General features: G+C 39.8%; 1 protein-coding gene across 2 annotated transcripts in view; it reads right to left on the bottom strand.

Annotated features, from left to right (window-relative positions):
- The window catches only part of LOC126396539 (guanine nucleotide-binding protein G(q) subunit alpha), a 52,749-nt gene extending 41,069 nt beyond the window's left edge, over positions 1-11,680 (bottom strand). For both annotated transcript variants that reach the window (XM_050054716.1, XM_050054715.1), the window contains exon 1: positions 10,455-11,680. In XM_050054716.1, coding sequence (XP_049910673.1) covers positions 10,455-10,590 — 136 coding nt within the window. In that variant the 5' untranslated portion in view covers positions 10,591-11,680. The remainder of the gene's footprint in view (positions 1-10,454) is intronic.
- Positions 11,681-23,511: the final 11,831 nt, after the last annotated feature.

The following is a 23,511-nucleotide window of genomic DNA, read 5'->3' as shown; positions in this document are numbered from 1 at the left end:
ACGCTGTTGTGTTACATGTCATGCTCGTCACGACTCTTGATTATGTAAAGCTGTGATGCGGTGTATAATCACATATTGGAGCAGCATGAGGTTGCCATTGTTTGGTTTTGTGTAAAAATGCAAAGGAGGCCTACAGAAGGGACTCTGTAGTGACCCTGTTAAAGCCGCCATATGTGGAAAAATGTGGAAAAAGTAAAATATCACAGTATTTTTGACCAAATATTTCAATACCATTATTGTTTCAATAGCGTAGCCTTGACTATTGGTGGTCTCACGAAATATATAAACAATGAGATTTTTGATCATTAGCATCAGTAATGTGGATATAATGACTAAGTGGGGGAAGACAAATAACAGAACAGCTAAAAACAGTCTGGTAAGCTCAAAAATCCCATCACTTTCAGTGTTTCCCACAGAATTTCCCAAAGGTCCAATAACTTTTTATAACACTGTCTTAACTGCACTATAAGTGGTGCAATTATTCAACTACAGCCATTCTGTGTGCAATTATTCAACTGTGCAAAATTCTTCCCACTCCTGAATGTATATTTAACATGTTCCACATATAATATATATATATGTATATCTATACCTATGTGTATTTTAGGGGTGTGCCATATTATATAGTTACAGAATCTGAACCTCACTCTTTACAAAATAAAGAACTGAGAGATCATTTTTGTTTAGTATTACTGAATATTTGAAGGCAAACTGCTGTGTTTATGCAAACATATAAAACTATAAAATTTGTGTTGTTGCAACAGTATGTTCTTGAAATTAATATAAAATATTTTCAGTATTTTGTTACATAATCACGAATATTGCGAAAATACCCTGAAATATCATGGGGTGCACGGGGAAGTCTTTTTTCCCTCAGCAGCAGTTTCTGGAGTTTTGAGCTGTGAGATGGATAACTGATCAGATCAGATCCATGGATGAATGGAGCAGCTGCTTGTGTGTGAAAGCAAACTTTTATACACAGTGCAATGAATGGTTAAGTTTCACTTTCACTACACCTGTGGCTCTGCTGCTACGTCTGTGCCCAAAGAACACTCTGTGCTGTGAGAATATGGAACAATCAATAACCGAATGGTTAATCAAAACATGGCAGCAGGATTTAATCATGGCTGGCCGCCACAAATAAATGCATGTGCGGTAAACCCTGATTTAACTGTAATGCAGTTTCCTGTAACCAGGAAAAGAAAACACTTATTATGATATCCAAAATCTAAGACAATAACTAGCCTCACATATGAATGAACTCACAGATAATTATAACCTGACCAGCTCTAGGAAGCTCTATAGCACCTATACAGCATCAAAAAGCAGACACACACAATTCCCGACTAGTGAGTAACATCATGGAGGATTCAGCAGCTTAGGAGTCAAGTATTTCTAGAAACATGATGCCAAATAAATAATAACATTACTCTGTATCTGCTGGATGTGTAAATAAACAACTGTTTGCTACCAAGTTAGCATATGAACTTTTCAAGGTGATAATATGTAATGTTTGGTTTCGTACATGCTGGCATTCAATATTAAACTATGTTGTTTTCAGGCTTTAGAAAATGTAGATGGGAGACTTTGGACAATCATAGAACATTTTGGGCTGTTCTAAAAATGCAGATGAGCATGCACGTCCCCTCTGTGAAAGCCTGATACAATGGCTGAAAATTCAGCAGAGAAAGATGCTATTCCAGCATTGACAACAACTGCATACACTGTAAAACATCCCCGAAAAAGGAAGACACACTTACAAAAAAAAAAAGAGGGAGTCTAAAAGACAGTCTGACAATAAACGAAACAAAACATGCCGATTTGGCAAAGAGGTGGAGAGAAAATGTTCCTAGTAGTTTAGCTTTCTGCTAACTGAAGCAAAAGCCTCACAGCTAACGTTAGCTAGAGCCTCAAATCATAGTGTGTCCTCAACCTTACTCCCCTCCACAACAGACCACCTTGCTAGTCGGAGAGCAGGTAGAAGCTTCATAGACAGACCCCTCTCAGTGGCTGCAGCAACCCAAATCCAGGCAGCACAAACCCTTGCTCCGAGGTACCAGACAGGCGCGCCTCACTGCCACATCAGCAACTTTGTGTTGCTGCCGCTACACAGGTTAGACCTAGCACTGCTGCTGGCCACTAACCCACTGTGACACCTGGTGCTGTAGAGTTGCGCTTGACAAATTTGAGCTACTAAAGCCGCTGCTGGATGCTCTCCTCCAAGGCAAGCAGTCCAAGTGGCAGGGAGCATGGCTGAGGGAGCGTGGAAAGGAGGGGGCTGATCAAATGCACATCGCTACAATGAAATAAGAATAAATATATCAATGTATGAGAAACACTGGGTTACTGTGTGACGTGTTTGCATAATGTCCATGTTCATCTGGTGGGAGGGGCTTAGGACAGAGAGGGGAGAGTTGCAGGAGGAGGGTGTATAATCTTTAAATATATGGCTTTTTGCTGGGTGATATGGCACATTTGTGCTTTCTGTTATTTTTCTAACATTAGCATGGGTCTTAATTTCAGGCATTGCACCTTTGCAATGGTAACCTGCTGAAGACCCTACATTTTTCCAGTGACAACAGACAATATTTGGCCATTATAAAAGGTTAAAAAATGATGACATGTGGTAATTTGTTAGAGACTGGTTCTCAACATCCAGTGCTGACATGACAATTTCAGACTTTATAAGGAGAAGAGGGAAATGCCAGTACATATTATTAAGCTTGTAAAATGCATTACTCAACATCATTTTAAAATAATATAGTGGTATTTTCTTTCATTTAATGTAGGAACCACAGCTTATGCAAGGCAAATGTTTCCTGCTCAGTAGCAGGGCTGTACAATACGCACACACCACCACAGAAGAAGGGAAAGTAAGCAGCGTTTGTGCAGCGCTGCATTAGTACATGTTTTACAGGTTTTTCATCCATATGAATGACTTAACCTTTAGTCAACAGTGGATCCACACTGGAAAAGTTGAAGTCAGTGTCTCGAGTTATTGTCTGAACGCTGTCACAATGCACAGCATTAACTTTTCTTTCTCTAACATAATGTTCTTTCTTATCATAACAAGATACTTTTAATGTTATGACATATTTTTCTATGTTATTACAACAACCTCAAGTCTGTTAAACAGTGAGTCTCCTTGGGACATAGTTAGGTTTCTTGTTGTAAAAGAATTACTTGGTATGACATAGGGCTGCACGGTATATGCGGTAGACAGTAGAAATGATATAAATTTGGCCCACGGTAGAGATTTGCGCTCTACCGTCCTATCGTCGATGACGTCATCGCACCTGCCTCAGTGTGAAAATGGCTGCGAGCACAGAGACAGCGGAGCAAGAGGAGCTGGTTCACGTCCGTGATTTAGCGTAGCACGTGCAACATGTGTTGCTGGAGAACTTGTGAGTGAGTGAGTTAATGTCTTATGAACAGCCCCGGACTTCTCAGACTCTTTTAGCGACTTACCGCTCAGAGGGAACTCATTCAGTGTCTCCTCTGGCAGCAGCACAGCGTCTCTCCCTCTCCTCTCTCGCCGTGCGCACACGGGAGTTGGTTTTCGGCAAGAGAGTTTGTCATAAACCTTTGGTAATGTAAACCTATGTGACGCTAGGGGCTCCACAAAAAACTCCATATGTGAATGTGTGATAGTTGTGGTATCATAGCAGCCTGTCACAGGTTACAGCGTGATGATTAGAGGAGAAATGGCAGAGCATAAAGGTCCAGGTGGAAAAAACACAACTCAGTCATTTAGGATTTTGCTAAAAGAAGGAAATTACCTTTTGATATAGATCCCAGGGGACATTTTGCACCATAGAGTACTGGGTTTTAATTTTGAGTTTTGAGATCTGCATTCTGCACAATAAATGCTCTAAAAAATACATTATATCTTTGCTTTTGTTGTTGTTGTTTTTTTTTATCAATTTAGCTTTACTAAGGGACTACAAAACCCATTCAGAAACACTTCTATTATAACTTTTACACTTAAATTTATACCGCGAAATATACCGTTACCGTGAAGGGATTCAATTTATACCGTGATATGAATTTTAGGTCATACCGCCCAGCCCTAGTATGACATAACCGTAAGAAAAATATGTCACAAGAAAAAGAAAATAGAGATTTTTAGAGATACTGATCAAAGTTAAGATCAAGGGGAAACGAAAGGACCTCTTACTGATAACTGTCAGATCTTTGCCTTTGCACAGGAACCTCACTTATCATCACATCTCCTGTATACTTAAATCTGCATCTGCCAATTTCAGTAAGGGAAGACACCAATTTGAAAATCAACATCAGCAGTTCGACACGGTTGCACTAACAAACACTGTCATTCCCACATTTTGAATAAAAGGTCCTATTTACTAAAGACGGCTCACAAACTGGTGTTGTTGCTGCAGCTCCATGGGCTCCGGCTGTACACATTTAATTACTTGTGACTTTCATTAGCTACAGAGCAGGCAGCAGAGCACTCCTCTAACCCTGGCATCTTCCTAAGCCTGTACGTCTGCTATGCACTACCTAACCACACCACTGAGGAAACCCAGCCTGCTGCTGATAAACAGCTGGACTAATTGCCTTCACTCAAAACATCACACAAAACTAGCAATGCTAAGTATAGGTTGTAGATAAGTATTTCACACTGCATCAACCCAAACTGTACCTATTTAAATAAAGGTTTTGAGCTTCTCACAGTGTAATCAACAAATGTGAGTCAGAGAGGAATATAAAGGTTTAATATTTCCAGCTAAAACTGAAATATATGAATACAGCTGTGATGTTTCTGCTTAAGTAAGCGACTCGCCAAAACTTTCTTTGTTAAAGTCTATTTCTGTCCCCAATCAGTAACAAAAAAATGAAACCCATCAGTGACTTTAAGAAGTCACAAGCCACTGTCAAGAAAAGATTCAAGATGTGACACACAGCCAAAAACACAATAAAAAGCTACACTGTGCATGAAGGTCTATAAAAAGGATCAAAAAGGTCCATAATAGGTTCCAAATGAAGCGAGACAACCAGAACGCACTATAACTCACACTGGAGCTACACAGCGCTTAGATCCTTTTCACACACGCTTAAATAATGTGACAGCACACTCCCACCACGAGCTGAGACACAAACGACTCCTGCAATTTGTACTTCAGCATTTTCATCAAATAAAAATTTGGGTTGCGAGGATGGAAAAGGGATGTCTTCCAAATCAATCTCTTTCAATGAGTCACCATCCCGGCATCTCATCTGTGAGCAGGAAAAGAAGGACAATAACAATATGTTGCTCCGCCAACAACACTTTTATATTTCTAATCAATGTTTGGCAATATGTTGGCCAACTGAGTCAACAGATGCCTTTTGTGTGGTGCCAACCATGAATTGTTTTAGCCATTTCACAATGAGAAAGGCAGTGCTTCTAGGAGTGCACAATTACGGCCAAAATGACCATCACGAATATTTTGATCAATATTGAGATCATGATTATTTTTCATGTCTGTTCATTGTTTTGAGAGACAACATATTTTTATTGCACTTTCACATTTAAATAACAGAGCACTGCTTTCACTTCCATGTTGTGCTACATTCCTGCTAATGTACAAATATTTGTATTTAAAGTATGACTTAAATTAATGTTTGTCTTCATCTTAATTCAGTGCATCTCCTAGAAGCACTTTCACTTTAACACTTTCACACATAATCGTTGCCATAATTAGACTGACAATAAGGTTCTTCCTTACCTGAATTTACTGCATCTCCCATGGATACGTATACACCACTGTATTATGTTTTTTTGTAGCTTCTGATTTGACACTGGCTAAAGACTGGGAATCAATGAGGAACTTTAACGGTGTAATTCTTCTTGGCCTTCATGCATTCATCGTATGTGTTTTGTTTTTTTTGGTGGTTAAACAAGTTACTTGTTTTGCTCTGCAATGCAGACACAAGCCCAATTTATGCTTTAAATATGATTTATTCTCTCCTAAATTCAAAATATTTCAAACAACGGATGATAACGGTTGATGAAAATAGTTTTTCCACTGGCTGCCTCTGCAGGGTGCACATACAGCGGACAGCATCCCCAAAGTGGAGGCCCTGTTATTTTAGGAAGCTCTTGATTTGAGGTACAGCGGTGTTTTCTAAGAGCGGAGCACGCATAATGAATGTCAATATCGCAGCCGATTATATAATTGTGTGGAGCCAAAATCTTGATTGTGATTAAAATTCAATTAATTGTGCAGCGTTAAGTGCTTCAATGTCACCCTGCATTCAGTTACACAGAGATGTCGTATTACACCAAAATATCAACATATTAAAGTCGTTTGATATCTCTGATTTTAAATTAATTACCTGGTTTATTATACACATACTGACAATGACTACCTGAGGTCTTGGTGACATAGGAGCACATTCATAAGCCACTCTGACTTATTCACCAGCCAGATATAATTAGTGGTGTCTAGAGGCCAATCGATCTATCTATCTCTATCAGATATTTTAATTTCTCAAATATCAGTCATGATATTGGCGTCAAAAATCCAGTATCAGTCGGGCTGTAGCAGCGTCTAACAATCCTCTGATCAAAAGCCCCATTTACACTTTAAATGTGATTTAATACACTTTTGTTTACCCTTAGGCACACATATTTGTTTGAGTTAGCCAGATCACAAATCAGATTGCATCTGTCTTGGTTTCTCCCATGTTACATGCAAATCACATTTTGGTCCTACTCCATTCCAGACGGTGGTGATAAATGCATTTAACTTTAATTTCATCGTACCCAAGGGGTAATTTGGTACACACAGACTTCAACATAAAAATCTAAAATATACATCACAACAAATACATTTTATACTAAAGAAAAAATAACTTGACAGCTCACATTCTCACTTTTAAATACAATAATAGTTTTGCTAAACAGCTTGCACCTAGGTCTATTCATATTCTAAAACAAACACACAGATGAAATCAAGCAGCGACCGTTGGGGCTGAAAAATGAAACCAATGCTGAATTGACAAAAACTGCAATCCCTTGAAAGGCCACTTGAGCTCTACCCTTTTATCCAAACATGGTCACTTCTGGCTCCAAAAATCAAGATGGCGACGGCCAAAGCACCAAACTCAAGGCTTTAAAGTGGCAGTCCACAAAACAATGGGCGCATCAAGGTTACTGCATCTACTATTTTATACAGTCCATGGATGAAATACATGAATGAATTACAAGTGAGACAGAAGTCTTGATCACTCATATCTCTTTCTCATCTATACAGATCAATGCTCTCTCAACATGCAGATCAGACAGCGCCGATCAGGAATCAGGTAAATATTACATCAGCTAGCTGTACCTTCTGTATGACTAGAAGTTTGGAAATCGCTGGAGCAACTTCAATAAGAGAATGACAGCTATTTTTAGTGTATTTCTGTTTCATTTCAGTTTCAACATACCACGCACTGATGTAGTTAAAGTTGAAAAGAGTACAGATTACATAGCATCTTGGAGAGATGGAGGGATTTAGACTTTTTTCAAGATCTGGTTAGATCGCTCAATCTACCATCTGAATGATATAATCTGCCCAAGACACGAAGTGGCTAAGTGTAAATGGGGTTAAAGGCCAGTTAAGGAGATCTTGAGTTGTCCCACCTCAAGACAAGTTGTTCCACTGACATCTATCATACAGTGTCTCTGTGAATCGAAGGTTAGTATGGTTAGTATGAAGCTATTACGGTCATATTCTAACCTTAACAGGAATCCACTGCTCTGTTTGCTTATAAAAGTTGAACATCTCCTTATGTTTACAAAGCAATAAGCTAAAACAGCTGTAACAAGTGATTTTTTTTTTTAGCATTCAACAAGCACAGCTCCCCTGAGATTCTGACAATGATACCAGAACTCATAAACAAGAACTGTTTGAGAACAGAGTGAAGAATAGTTATTTCTTATACGCTGCTATTCCTTTCAGTGTTGGTAGTTGTTGCAGCTATCAGTGAGCATTTTTAAAACCAGAAAGACAACAAACCACAGAGTTACTGAAGTGTACTTATAATATGATTCTGAATCCTTGCTAGTTGTAGTGACGCTGTTTGTTGCTGAACCTAAACTTGGACTTAACTGTAGTGTGTGACAAACAAAATACCAGCTTTCTCAGTCAGTATAACATTACTTAAAAACTCACAATGGCTCTGTTAATCTTCATTAAACATGAAAAATAGTCTGAGGATGGCACTGCCTATTCTCAGGAGAGCAGTTATTTCCCAGTGCGGGCCACCTCAGTGAAGGCCTTTTCTAGACCAGACACCCAGAGAACGCTGTCTCCCTTGAAGCAGACTTAAATTAAAACCAACTCTTTTTCTTTATTTAAGCAACGTTTTACAGGCAGATAAAACTAGGGGAATGTGGAAGACCACTACAGGAATAAAGAGAACTGCTGACAGCTGGTTTCGAGAGGCTTCACTCAACTGAACTCATGCTTGATAATCTATGTAATTCAGAATAAGTTAGGACCACTACCAAACACATAAACCTAAAAAAAACAATTTTCTAATGCAGTAGTGTGTTCTGTGAGTTGTAGGAAAGGCACACAATACCCCAAATGAATCCTGAATAACCATCACACAACTAGACTGAAAGGCTGACTTGACATCCAGCACAGCTACATGTTAGTTAAGAGTCATCAGGAAGTAGAGACAATCTCCTGCCTCTGTTATCTCGTGAGTGGTCTATAACGTGTCCTGTTTATAAGCTTGTCATCACCCTGGCAGTCCATCAAGGGGTTTTTACTTTCACTTTGGAGGTAAAAGAGAAACAAGAGGACTGAGACACAAACTGTGATATAATTATTAGCAACAGAGCAACAAACACACACACAGAGTGTATGTATACAGGGTGTCTATGGGTGACACTTAAATTTAATGCTTTTAAAAGACCTTTTCAAGATACTTTTAACCAAATATAAGACTGATTTTGGACAAATCTTTTTCTTATTCAGGCATTGCAGGTAAGCATAGGAGTATGTGGCATATATGCTATAGGAATATGGCTATTAGAGTGAGTTTGGCACCAGCCACTAGCCAAATGCTAGTAAAATATGCAAGTCGCAGCTAGATTTGCTTCATTTACAATCCAAAAAAACCAATGGTAATCTACTGAGTGGCTGGTAGATTTGGGAATCCACCAACCACAGTTGGCTGGTGGACAAAAAGGTCATTTTAAACCCTGCCAACAGGTAAGCGCAAGTTTAAAATAAAATACAGTATTGGGTTCAGTGGAATGTTTAAAGACTTTTAACATCTACAAACTGTAGACTTTCATGCTGAAGAGATTGACTCATTATGGAAAAAATATTTAAAAGATTGATGATTAAAATTAGATAAAATGCTTGTGGCAATTACGACCTTGCAAATTTGAATTTAAGACTAATGACTTTTATGGCCTAAAATTTATGACATTAAATTTCAATGGGAACTACGCCCATTGTCAAAATTCAAACATGCAATTCCTATGGTCGAAGACAGTCCAAATATATTAGTAAAATGGAAAATTTTCTCCCAAATCCAAACACTTAAGTGCTAAAACTCAAATTTGTGATGTCATAGGGTGTCAGGTGTGTAGCGGCTCCACAGACAATGAATTGGGAGAGATGTTATTGATGACACTGCAAGTACCCAGGGGAATGTTGGGTACATTTTCTGTTTCATAATGGAGAACGCTACAATAGAATAAAGCTCATTCAGGTCTTATTTTTAAAAAAAGTGAGTGGGTAGAGCAGGTTCTTGCTGCAGCAGCTTTGGGTTCAATTCCAGCTGGCAGCCCTTTGCTGCATGTCATCACCCTGCACACTTAACCTGTCCTGTCCAATAAAGGCAAAAACCAAAAAATAATCTTGTGTGGGCCCATAAAATCAGTCTCCTGTGCATCATCAATGAAGCAGCTCCACACTTTTGTCCTATGACATCATAAGTTTGACATTTACTTCTCTGGTTTCTGGCCCTGAGAGAGTGTAACTATGCTTACAAATATTGATTTAAATTTTTAAGCCATGATAATAACAAACTTGTGTTCATTATTTGGGTGGTGTTCCCCTTTAAGACACCCTGTTGTACATATATATATATATATATATATATATATATATATATATATATATATATATTAATAAGCTCCCTGGGTCACTGGCTGCTCTCAACTCTACACTACAGCTCCCGCTAGACTGGAAACACCTTTAAAACCACATCTGCATTTTTGATTTGCATAACACCTCACAGACAAATCCTGTGGTGAGCGGGGGTAATGTGGTTTGTGCAACTGTGTGTGCAGCGTTTTGCATGCAAAACCTTTTACAGCACAATCAAATCAACAGCTTAGTGCAGCTGTGTGTGTGTGTGTGTGTGTGTGTGTGTGTCAGAGGTAGAGATTGAGTGCAAGTGTCCAGCCGTGCCAATGTGAGACAGAGATCATGCAGGCTCACCCAGCAGAAGCAGCTTCAGCTCCCGTCTTGCATCCCTCTTGTCTCGCCGGAGTTGTTTCTCGATCTCAGCGTTGATCCGTTTGGACTCCTTCGCCTCTTCACTCAGGCAACAAGCCATCATGGAGTCTAAAGTCATCACCGCATGAGCTGAAAAGCCCGTCTGACAAGGGGCGCCGGGCTACACCTCACACAAAGTATCAAATAAATGAGCAACAGTCCGTCTGCAACAAGTTATATCCTGATAATGGAGCCTGAGAGGCTGCTGCTGGCTGCAGAGTCTGGCCTTCCTTGTCGGTGGTAAAACTGCTGTCAAGTGTCAAATATCTGACAGCTTAGTCAAAGTCTCGTGTAAATCCTCAGGCTACAAAGACTGACCGCGGATCACAGAAAATTTACAATGCAACATGTCCCCAAACACCTTCCACCACTAGCGTACATGTGAATAACCATTTTATTTGATGCACCGTCCAGAAAGAGCTGAAACTAGTTTGGGTGACGTTAACTAGCTTGTAAGCTAAACGCTGCTAACGTTATAACCAAGCTAACGTTGACAAGTTGATGATTTTCAATGTGCCAACACTAGTTAGTTGGTTAACACTCGTTAAAAAAAATCAATATTTTTACTTCAAGCTACCGAGTTGGGTCCCAGAGACAGTGGGACACCGCTGGCTGCCACATTTGTACAATCCCTCTGCTGGTCGCCCGGCCGAGTACAAGGCTAGCCGCCCCGAAACGAACACTGTACGCCCGCGCAGTGACAATGAGCGCCCGTCAAACTGTCCATCTACTGAACACACACACAGGCCAACCCGCTGTCTCGACAACTCGACGGACGGTAACCGTTGTAGCCGTTGGTCTGGAAATATCGCCTCACAATAGCGCTCGGAGCCGTTATCCTGTTGCAGACCGAGGCACCCAGTGACCAGTGTAGCTAAATGGGCAGGCTAATTGTTAGCTAGCTAGGTTAGCTCAGCTAGCCATCCCTGGAATTGCAGCCAACTGGCTAAAAACCAGAAACCTCGGCCTGACAGAGGACCTTCATTGTGTTCAGCTAGTGTTCTCCAAAAGACCTCGCCAGCACCAAATCCACAAAACGCCAAAACGCCTAACTGACAGTCAAATGCACCCCTGTAGTCCGTGCATTTTATCGCTCCTGGTGTTTTTTCCTGGTGGTGATTGCTCTTCGTCACCCACTCCTCAGCCCCGGTGTGGCGCTGCTGCTGACGTCGCTTGGGATATGATTGATTGACAGCGGCAGAGCCAATGAAAACGGAGCTGGTGGGCGTTTAAGGCGGGACTTTCATGGATGGTTAACTTCCCAAGTTTGCTTGAGAGGGAGTCTTCCTATCGGAGGCGTGTCGGCGAAGGCAACTGACATTTGGCTGGACGGGCAACGCCCATCTCCTGTCAGAGAGCTGCACATCCACAGTGTGTGTGTGTGTGTGTGTGTGTGTGTGTGTGTGTGTGTGTGTGTGTGTGTGTGTGTGTGTGTGTGTGTGTGCTCACCCCGAGTGTCTCTGTTGATCTTTACTGCTCACTGCAACAGTTTCACTAGTTCAGCTCCAAAAATATTCAAATATCTGTCTACGAAAATCCACAATAAAGCAACAACTATTCAAACATAGTGGCCTCTCAATGAAAACACGCACATGTCTCTGTCACCTCATTCTTTATGATGGCTTTAAATTCATCAATGGATGTTAGTGCTCCTAATTTTAGATCAATGTCTCAAACCATGCTGTATTAGGACCTTGAATTTGCAGGAATTGGATATGGGAAGTCTGTGAGGAGTCCTTGAATTTGATGTTAAGATGCTGAAGCCTTGTGCTTTAACAGTTTTGGAAACGAGATGCTTGTGTATTTAATTATTGAGGTGATAGCTGTGTATTTTGTTAGGCCAACTTGCTCTTAGAGAAAAGCAATGACAAAGGCTAACAGCTGCAAAGGGTTGATCTAACATCATATTTCGACTAGAAGAAAAGTTGGGTCAACCTGACCTGACAGAGAAATAATTCCTTCACCCAACAACAGTGATGGGTTTTAATAATGTAATATATCAACCTGTAGAGTTGGGCCAACTTGCCCTGAGAGAAGTAAAGTACATTTTTGAATTAGAAAAAAGTTCTGCCTATCAGATGATCAGGTGAATGAATGTTATCTATTTTTTTCTTTTCTTACAAATACGAGTACATTTTGTATTTTGTATTTAATTTATTTACTATACTTCATTTTGTATGGACTACCATTTACTGACACAGGAGGAGCATTTTTGTCAGATTGTGTTTTTTTGTCTCCTTTTTTCTTTCTATCTTGATTCTGTTGCAGTTGCAAGTTACATTATGTACTATATGAATGTAAAAAGCCTTATGTTATGACGTGAAATTTAACTGTAACTCAACATTGTGTCAACTAATTGGCAATGTAAAATATTAGACTTGGCAGCAACTGTTCTAAAAGCTGAATAAACTCAAAAAACTGTGCAACTTGTTACTAAACATTTTTAAGTTGTGCCACCTTATGTATTTTTACAGTGTATGTTTATATGCACCAAACACCAAGGCAAATTCCTTGTGAATAAAAACTTACTTGGCAATCAGCTTAATTCTGAATCAGATTCTGTAAGCAGAGAAGAGTACATTTACTCAAGTACTGTAGTTAAATAGCCTACTATTTAAAGGTACTTCTACTTTTCTTGGTTGTATTTATCTTATGCATCTTTATATGTCTATGTCTTTTTCACAACACTTCAGAGAAAACATTTTTTACTCTTTCCTCCATTGCGTATGTCTGTAAACTGTAATGTGATATCAGGTAAACTGAGACATCAGGTTAAATGGGACAAATAAGGTTTTACATATTGGGCTCTGTAAATATGAACAGCTAGTCACCAAACATGTTATTACAACATTGCTACAAATGGCCCTTAGATAAAACAACTTGCTACTTGCAAGATAAACCACGTGGCATGTTGATTTTCTCTTTTTGGTAGTAAGATTACTGCAACCAAAACAATAAAAAGAAACAAAACAAAAACTGGACAAAAAAAAATATGCTAAAACTGAACATTTTTCTGAAGTGAAACCAACAAGTTTCTGAGCTATCAGATGCCATAACATCATGAGTTGTCATACTATTGTGTGCCATCCTGTCACATCATATTTTTGTCACTTAACAAACAGTAAAGATGATGCAGTGTGTCCATGTCAGCCACAGTAATCCAGAGTTAGCCATCAGTGTTACACACACACACACACACACACACACACACGTCCATTGTAGACGATATGAATCGTTAGGTTACATTAATGATTTAATAATTTAATGACAGAACTGATTCCGTTACCGTTAAAAAACAAGTAGTGAAGGTAGTCTTTAAAATCTTAGGTGTTTTGTTTTTTGGTAATCTACCATAAAGTATTGCAAATTACCTGACTTTACCCAGAATTGAGGAAACCTCTTGGATGGTGGCATAGAGGTGAAACATCTTCAAGAAACTCACACAAGTCCAGTTGTCTACGATATAGCACTTAAGAACCTGAGTTACTAGTTACAAAAAGGAAGTATCACATTGGGGTCCCTTTGCACATTTCAGAGGTCTCTGAGTTGTCAGCAGTTCATTGACTAATTGTTCAAAAGCCCAAAGAGATAAAAATTAACCAGTTTTAGCAACAAAAGAAAAGTAAAGACTATATAAAATTACAGATTTGTGCTGCAGATTCTTTTGTTTGTTTCTACCCAAATAATAATCTCACAACTCTTCAGATTTATCTCAGAAAACTGGACTAAAGTACCAAACTCTGGATACATTAGTTTGACAAGACTCTTCAACCAGCAGCAAAAAAAAACACTTAAAACATGTTTAAGTTTCGACATCTACATCGATATCATCTCTGGCTTTCTCCCAAATAGAGCACTTTGTCAACAAACTAAACAGGTAGCATCGCAAATACTGTCAATATTTGAAGTGGCTTTTCCTGAACCAAAACAGAAAGTCCCATATTTACTTTGTAATGCAACACATACAATCCAGGATCAAGTCAAAGAAAAGGTATCGGCTCAAAACCAACAGAACAATTTCACAGTTGTTGCTCTTACAGATGGTCATGACCCTGTGTCATTCAATATCTGAATGTCTATATATGTTTGGTTTTGATTGTACATTTATATATTTGTCTATTAAATAATTCTTAATATAATAAAGTTTTAAACTTTATTAGTGGTGGAGGAAGTGTTCAGACCCTTTTATAAAAGTGGTAAAACCAAATGTTATAAACAAAATATACATATGTGTCAAAAATACAAATACTAATCACACATGATAACTTAATTTGAGGGTTGTTTGTAAATCATATCAGAGGATTCTTATCCGTTTTTAACATGAAAATAAATTCTATCTATTACGATCCATAATTTAAAAGATCAACATTTATTTTGATTGTATAATCTTAATCTGCGAAGTACTACACCTGTCAAATAAATGGCTAGAAATGTAGTAAAAAGTACAACATTTCTGTCCAGAGTCAAGTGGAGTAGATGTATAGTACAGTAGAAATGTAAACAGTGAAGTCCCTCAGTGTTTACATTAGGTGACTTGAGTAAATGTCCTTAGTTACTTTCCACAACTCATTTACATACCTGGCTGCAGTATATCCTGTTGTGGCAGTTCAGACTAGTTAGTGAGTCATAATTTTGTCCACATATAGAAGAGCAGTGGTGGGAAAAGTATTCACATTCTATACTTCCTTAAAATGTTAATGCAAAAATACTGTTACACGTAACAGAGTATTAAGACTGAAGTGTACTTTAAGTCTCAAATATGAAACAATTCATTATGCAGAACGATACCTATCACAGTACTACATCAATATATACACTGATCAACCAAAACATTAAAGCTACTGAGCGGTGAAGTGAATAACACTGATCATCTCCTTACAATGCAATGTTCTGGTGGGAAACCTTGGGTCCAGGCATTCACATGGATGTCAATTGACATGCACCACCCACCCAAACACCGTTGCAGACCAAGTAGGCCTGCACCCCCTCATGGTAATGACACTCCTTGATGGCAGTGCCCCCAGCAGGACAGTACACTATGCCACATTGCAAAAACTATTCAGGACAAAGACATGGCTCAAGGCGTCGACCTGGCCTCCATATTCCCCAGATCATAATCTGATTGAGCATGCTGGTACCCAACCTCACAACCCACAGGACTCAAGGATGCCAGACACCAAAGTGCAGCCCAAGAGGTCCTGCGTCCATGCCTGGACAGGTCAGAGCCAAGTCCGATCTACATGGGGGCCTCTTACCTCTCAAGGCATGGACACAGGACATCAGGGGTACAGGTAGAAGAAGATGATACACTATATTAAACACTGAGGGGAAATTCAGTGGGGGTTTTTTTCACTCTGTTGTCATATACACACACACAGGCCCAAAATACACACACATGCACAAACAGGACTTAAATATGCATTAAATGGAGAGATGTCAAGGCGAGGCCGAGGGACAGGCACCCCGTGCTGTTAGGGGTTTGGTCCCTTGCTCACAGGCGCCTCCACAGTGAGGTGAACTGGCGCCTCACCAGCTACCAGTCCACACTCCATATTTGGTCTGGATGGGGATTTGAGCCGGCCACCCACTGCTTCCCAACTCAAGTCCCTAAGGACTAAGCTACTGACACCCCATGAATACTCGATTAGACTAGGATCTTTGGAATTTAGAAGCCAGGTCGATGCCTTGAGCTCTTTGTCACATTCCTTGGGCCATTCCTGAGCGTTTTTTGCAGTGTGGCATGGCGCATTGTCCTGCTGGTAGGGTCACTGCCACTGGGGAGTGTCATTGCCATGACAGGGGTACTTTGTCTGCAACAGTGTTTGGGTGGGTCGTGCATGTCAAGTGGCATCCACATGAATGCCAGAACCAAAGGTTTCCCAGCATAACAATTGCACTGTAACGAGATGATAAAAGTTATTCACTTCACCTGACAGTGGTTTTAATCTTTTGTCTGACCATATGTTATATTAAAACACAAAACACATCATATTGTCGGCATAGGCTGATACAACAAGGAGGTCAATGCCATCCTTGGAATTTGATTGGCCCCTTCAGATGCCAGTCCAAAACTCCTGGCCTCCCTGCAGGAGAGAAACTTTGGTTTTCTTATTAAGTTGTTCTGACTATTGTGTTTGTTTGGACGTCTCAAAAAATGGACAAAAACAAGATGCAGTGAAAAATTGTGAGCCATGTGAACACAACAGGTTGTAGCCCTCACACAACACTCAGCCCTATCGGGCCTCCGAGGGGTCACAATATTATTTGTTTTTTTTCAGAACTACTTTTGCAGTCCCTTCACTCCCAACCAAAATGTAATGTAAATTAAACTTTGTTGCTTAGTAACCCAAATTAATTCCAGAAACAAAAACCACCATGACCTTTCAGGGACTTAATACAGCTTCACCTTGGCCGCCCTTTAAAACTGCCGCTGGTTACTGGATATCACTATTGATGCATTAACACAGTGCAGTGTTTTAATGTTATAGTTAGTCAAAGTGAAGACAATTATAATACTGTTGGGGAGTTTAATCTGTAACACTGCATTACGTTTTGTGGATAAAATATGAGTCTTTACAATAACTAGTGATCTCTCAAATAAATATAGTGGAGTATAAAGTACAATACTCATGTGGTGAAGCAAAGAATCAAGTAGCAAAGCACTTGAGTAGATTCTTCAGTGGAGAGTTGACACTTAATAAATGTGAATGCAGACATGAGAATGCTTGTAGGCAACTGTATGTTTAATTGATAAATTCACTAAAGCCTGGATGAGAAATTCCTCCTCTCAATTAATAACTTATCATTCATCCTGTCAATACTTCAGTCTTCACAAATGGTGACTATGACAAAACATTTCTTCTCAGCAGTAACAATAAAATTACAACTCTGTCACTCTAACTAAATCCTTCAGTCTGAATGAGCTGCAGATGATACTGTTTAGCCAAGTGACATCTTGTGGATGTGTGATGTCATCGCAACAGTGAGGGTTGCATTGAATTTAAGAATATGACTGAAATGTTGAAAAATTTAAAGTTCTTTCATAAAAATAAATACTCTCTGTGTTTGACCTGCATCAGAGCCTCATCCTTTAACTCTTCCAGACAAGAAATGTCTGATCTAAATACCTGGAGTCTTACTTTAGTAGAACAACAATGAAAAGCAAATGAAAGCACAGAGGCTTAAAATGCACTCAAATGTTCATTCACAGACATAAAATAAATAGATGGAGTACACTAGTCTATAAAGCAGGTATAAAGCAATAAAATCAAATTAACTACCCTTAAACATTTCAATAATATTAAATAGATAACAAATAAAGTTTAAAATTCCTGGCATTTTTCAAGTGTAAACTCCTTGAAGCTCAAATATCAAGGACTCATAATGTAACCTTATGAAGCGCATCATATATCAACAAACTCGTCCTTGGTATGTTGGAGCGATCAAGAAAATCTTTCTTCATGAGTCATGACTCATGAGATTACAGCCTGACCTGCTCACATCTCATGACACCGTCTTACAGAAATGACTTCATGCATTCCCTTTGAATCATCTGCGATATCATTCAACAAACAAACACTTACTTTTTATAGACTTCACATACAGTGTTCATATATTTTTCTTGTTCATCATGAGTTTTGGCCTTTTTCCTTTAAATTCATTTAATTCCTTTTAATGTGTCTGTGTGCTTTTCTAGGTTTAGTTTTCTTGGAGGGACAGGGAAGGAAGGAAGGTGGGGGAATGATGGGAGAAATCAGGGCTGCAGGCAGGTGGAGGGTGGAATGTGATGGCGGTCTGGTGTCAGCTGAAGGGAGGAGGGCGCAACGGAACAAGGGAAGTTGAGACACAGTGGGGGAGTCATGTCTTCACCTGCTATACTACAGATAGCGCCCCCTGGTGATTCTTGTATTCTGTAGAGAGACAGAGAAAAGGGAGAGATAACAACAAAAAGTAAAAACAAAGAAAAGTGGTTTTAGGGGAGAGGGAGGTGAGAACAAATTCGAAGGGGAAGGAAACGGATCAGGTATTCTTAAAACCTTAAGGTGTGGAAATGGATGAGATCGAGGCGAGGTCTTTGTTCTTGAACTTAGTTATAGAACTTATAGAAATTGGACAGGAAAAAAAAAGTATTGTTATACAAATTTGCATTCTTTTTTTCCAGACATTTACTCTCGAGAACGCAATCACTCTTTCGTGCAACTCCTGACAATTACAATGTCGACATGTATGTAAGTATGTAGCCTGAGGGGTTCTAAAATGCTGCTGTGTTTTAAGAGGTCACACGCCAAAAAGGTTGTAAACCATTTGGTTCAGTGAACAATAAAAGAGCACTTGCTCCAGGTGGAACTAAAAGTGTCACGTTGACATTTAAAGGACCACTGTGTGGGATTTAGTGGCATCTGGTGGTGAGGTTGCAGATTGCACCCAACTGAATACCTCTACCCTCAACTCTCCCTTTACAGCCATATAGGAGAGCCTACAGTGGCCTTTACTGAAACATAATAATAACATAGACCCTCTCTGGAGCCAGTGTTTGGTTTGGTCCATTCTGGACTACTGTAGAAACATGGCAGTGCAACATGGCAGCATGGATGTATTAGATCTGGATCTCAAAAAGGCGTTTCATCAGTCCAATGAGAACTGTTTGCCTGGCACATACAACAAAGCGTTTTCTAACTTCCAGGTTACTTCCAGGCCCACTAAATATATGCAGTAGTTTTTCTCCTGCTGGCTCCACCCAGGAGTTTCTGCATGACCCAAAGACTTCACATTGTGATGATGTTGCAGACTTTAAAATGGCTTTTCTCGGCTTGAGGAAAGTCTTATAAATATAAATCCCCCATGGATCAAACATTTATAAAGAGAAATGTCATAACTGATGACGTTAGCTTCATCACAACGTGACCTCCAGCAGGTTTCCAGTTTGCAGCTGAGTGTGAAGGGGTTGGGATGAGAGTCTGCACCTCCAAATCTGAGGCAATGGTTCTGTGCCGGAACACAACGGATTGCCCCCTCTGGGTGGGGAGTAAGTCACTGCCCCAAGCAAGGGCGTTCAAGTATCTTGGGGTCTTGTTCATGAGTGAGGGTAAAATGGAGCGTGAGATGGATAGACTATTTGGTGCGGCGTCTGCGGTGATGCGGGTGCTGCGCTGTACTGACGTAGTGAAGATTTACTGCTCCATCTACGTCCCAACCCTCACCTATGATCATGAACTCTGGGAAGTGACCGAAAGAATGAGATTACAGATACAAGCAGCTGAAATGAGCATAGCTTTAGACACAGGACAAGGAGCTCGTACATCTGAAGGGAGCTCGGAGTAGAGACGCTGCTCCTTCACATTGAAAGGGGTCAGTTGAGGTGGTTCAGGCATCTGATCAGGAAGCCTCCTGGGCACCTCCTGTTAGAGGTGTTCTGGGCACATCCAATTGGTAGGAGGCCCCGGGGCAGACCCAGAACACGCTGGAGGGATTACATATCTCATCTGGCCTGAGAACACCTTGGGGTCCCCCAGGAGGAGCTGGAAAGCATTACTGGGGAGAGGAATGTCTGGGGTGCCTTGCTTGGCCTACTGCCCCTGCGACACAGCGTCGGATAAGCACATGAATGGATGGAGGTCACAACTGACGTTATTTGCAGTTCAAGGTGTCCTGTCAACAGTTTTAGGTTACATATGTCTCTCGCTTTGGTTTGGGGAAAATGCATTTGGGGATTTTGTCGCTGCAATACCACGAGTGACCACTGGGAAACAATAGAGGCAAGGCTGAGCAGCTTTTTGAAGGGGCCTGCATGGCAGACTCTGTGGAAGATGACAGTATGTACATATGAATGTCTGATTCTAAGCTAATGAAAACACAACAATTATTAGTTCTAGATGATTATACGCTAATGAATAATAAAAATTAATAATGTATTCCATTCCTGCCAATACATTCCCTTGAATCCTACACACACCTTTACAGATAATCTCATAAACAAATTAAATCTTTTGAAAATGCTCTATTTTCTGGCATTAGTGCTTTAAAATCTCATTTGAACTGTTGTGTTTCAATGATTCCTCCTGCTGAGCATCATTTTGCATCAGTGAATTCATCGTCAGAGGTGAAGTGAACATGAGAGGAACCAGACTGTGCTGCTCCATCGTCTCCAGTGTGTCTCAGTGTCAGATTAATCATTGATCATTGTCTGTTTCCCACAGACGCCAGAGGCAGAGGACAAAGTCTCCTCTCCCCACGCTCTTCTTCCGGCTGGATGTTTTTCTGCTGCCTGTAAAGATTCATCCACAAGATGATACAACACCCACAGAACTGACCAAATGATAGTGTGTTGTATCATTCAGATTCAGATTCAGACACATCTGTAACTTCCTGTAAGGTGAAGGATAAAGGCAGGTACTTTCCTGTTACCGTCAGTCCACGCCCACTTGCTTCGCAGGATTCCCCACCGCCCTCTCTGTCTTTCTTCCTTGTTTTGTGTCTTTGTCTCTCACTCACTCCCCCGCCTTCTCTCAATTTCTTGTTTTATTAACATCAATTTCATCTTGACACAGTGTCATGAAACACATCGCTCATGCCAGAGAATGGAGAGGGTGAAATTCCACTGATGAAAAAGACAAGCAGACGTTCACAGAAACAACTGTATTAATACATTTTTAGTCAAGAAAAAAGCTGCAAAAACTTTTTATCTTCTTGTCATAATACTCAGAACACAGCAACAACAATAACATCTTTAATTTGTATTAATATTATCCATGTAAACTGACTTCCTAAGAACCAAATACACTTATTCTCCTCAACCAAAACACTAGGGATACATGTGTTCTTATAGTGCCATTTACACTTATATAACTTGTTGTTAAACTATATGTAGGCCATCTCAGATATCACACACACACACACACACACACACACACACACACACACACACAGACACACACTTCAAAGGGCCGTCTTTGTTTACAGAAAGCACACCTCCCTAAAATAAAGTTCACTATGCTTCATACACATACAGTATGACACTAACCAAAACCCCTCAGTCCATTCACACCTCTCTTGGTCTCTCACCTCGTTGCCATGGCAACGCAGAGCTCAGGTGATCTCAATATCTGGGAAAGCCTGGACCAACCGGTTCTTCTGGCTGGAGACAAAAGATTGACACTCAAATAGCAGCCGAGGAGGAGCGACTAAATACCTGTTGTACACTTCATGTGCTCCGAAACATTTGCAGGGTGATTCATGACCTGCTGTGATACTCCTGCTGTATGAGTCCTACAGGCACCTGTCATGTCTTTGTTTACTCAGTGTTAACTTCACAGAGATTTTGTTGTACTTATTTGGTGTCCTATTGTATCACTATATATGTTTGTGCCTATTTCTATATAATTTATATTGTATGAAATTGAATATTTTGAAGTCAGATCAGTTAGTAAAGTTTCCAAATCTACACTAAGCACAAGAAAATGGATATTAAATGTAGCTGAAATGTGTTAATGTAAAGTTTAAACTTTTAGCACAGGCCTTTAATAAATAATAATCTAATAAAACTTGTGTGTCCGTGATTTCACAGTTCAGCTGAAACATGAAGCAGGGAGCCTCTGCAGCAGCCGAAACTTTATCCACAGCGCAGTGCACTCATTCATACTGCTGTCAAATCAAACTCAGTCACAGGATGACTACTTCCAGTGTCAGCTTTTCAAAATAATGCAACAGTCTGACCAGGCCCAACACTGGTGGAGACTCACAGAAACACCAGATTGAGTAAAAATAAACACCAAAGTTAGACACTTATTTAGAGATAATTTTAAAAAGTTCTTATTATTCCTTTGCTTTTTTTAAATTATACTTTCACAAAGACGTACATAAAAACAGTATTACCAATATGCAAAAATAAATAAATAAAATAAACAGTCGGCATTTGCAGTTCTCCTTATTAAACTTTTTGAGATAAACTCTTTGTAAATAAAAGGTTTTCAGTGATTTTTCCATGATACGTGATTTGATTCTGAAGTTTGTCTCTGAGAAAAAACAAACAGTGCTGGAGTTTTCACTTCATTGTTAGAAATCAAAGACAGCATGAACCAGGAACTTTGCTCTATACGTTCAGCTATAGATAGAGGCTATTGTATCAGATCTGCTGTCAACACATGGAGCGGTTTGGGCTGCACTTACACCATTGTGCATTCTGTCATATCTGTTCATGTCACGCAAGACTCGTGACCGGCTTATTGACTTTTGAACAATGACTCAGAGGAGTGGTCAGTATCAGCAATGAATCACGTACTGTAGGGGCAGAAATCTGCTGCTGCACTATGGATTTAACTTCTTAAGCATGTTGCACATTTGGTCACGATTCAGTGTCATTGCAGTTTTTTGCCTGAATGAAAAACAAGGCTCTGTTATGAGTAAAAAATAATCATTCAAAAAGCACTTATGTACTAAGTATTTAAGTATCTTACACAAAATGTACTTTAAGTATCACAAGAGTGTACTTGAGACACAGAAAATGATTGCTGAGAGTCAGTTAAACATGGAAAAGCAGTTCTTTTAAATTAAAGCTGAAGACTTTTCTGTTTGCCACTGCACTGTTACTTCTATTATTCAGATATTTTTATTGATTTTGACTGCACCACAACTTTTATTCTTGTATTTTATACCTGTCCTAGCATACTTTAATGTTTTTTCTTTTCTTTAGTTCTTTAATACTTTGTTTCTAAATGTCCTTTTATAACGTGTTTCTTTTGCACCTTGTGTTGAAGCTTGTGATGTTTTATGTAGAGCGCTTTGAATCACCTTGGTGCTGAAATGTGCTATAAATAAAAATACAAAGCCTGCCTTGCTTTGTCTTTGTAACAGGGGCGTAAATATAGACAGTGCAGGTAGTGCAGTTGCACTGGGGCCCATAGGATGGGGAGGAGTGGTTCAAGGGCCCGCTCTCTCTAGAGCAGGGAACGGGCCCTTGCGAGTGATTCACCTTGCCATTTCTGAAATATGCCTTTGTTCAAAG

This window comes from Epinephelus moara, chromosome 10, assembly GCF_006386435.1.
Source record: "Epinephelus moara isolate mb chromosome 10, YSFRI_EMoa_1.0, whole genome shotgun sequence".
Taxonomy (NCBI): domain Eukaryota; kingdom Metazoa; phylum Chordata; class Actinopteri; order Perciformes; family Serranidae; genus Epinephelus; species Epinephelus moara.
The sequence above is the reverse complement of the archived record's forward strand: the minus strand, read 5'-3'. Positions and strand labels throughout refer to the sequence as shown.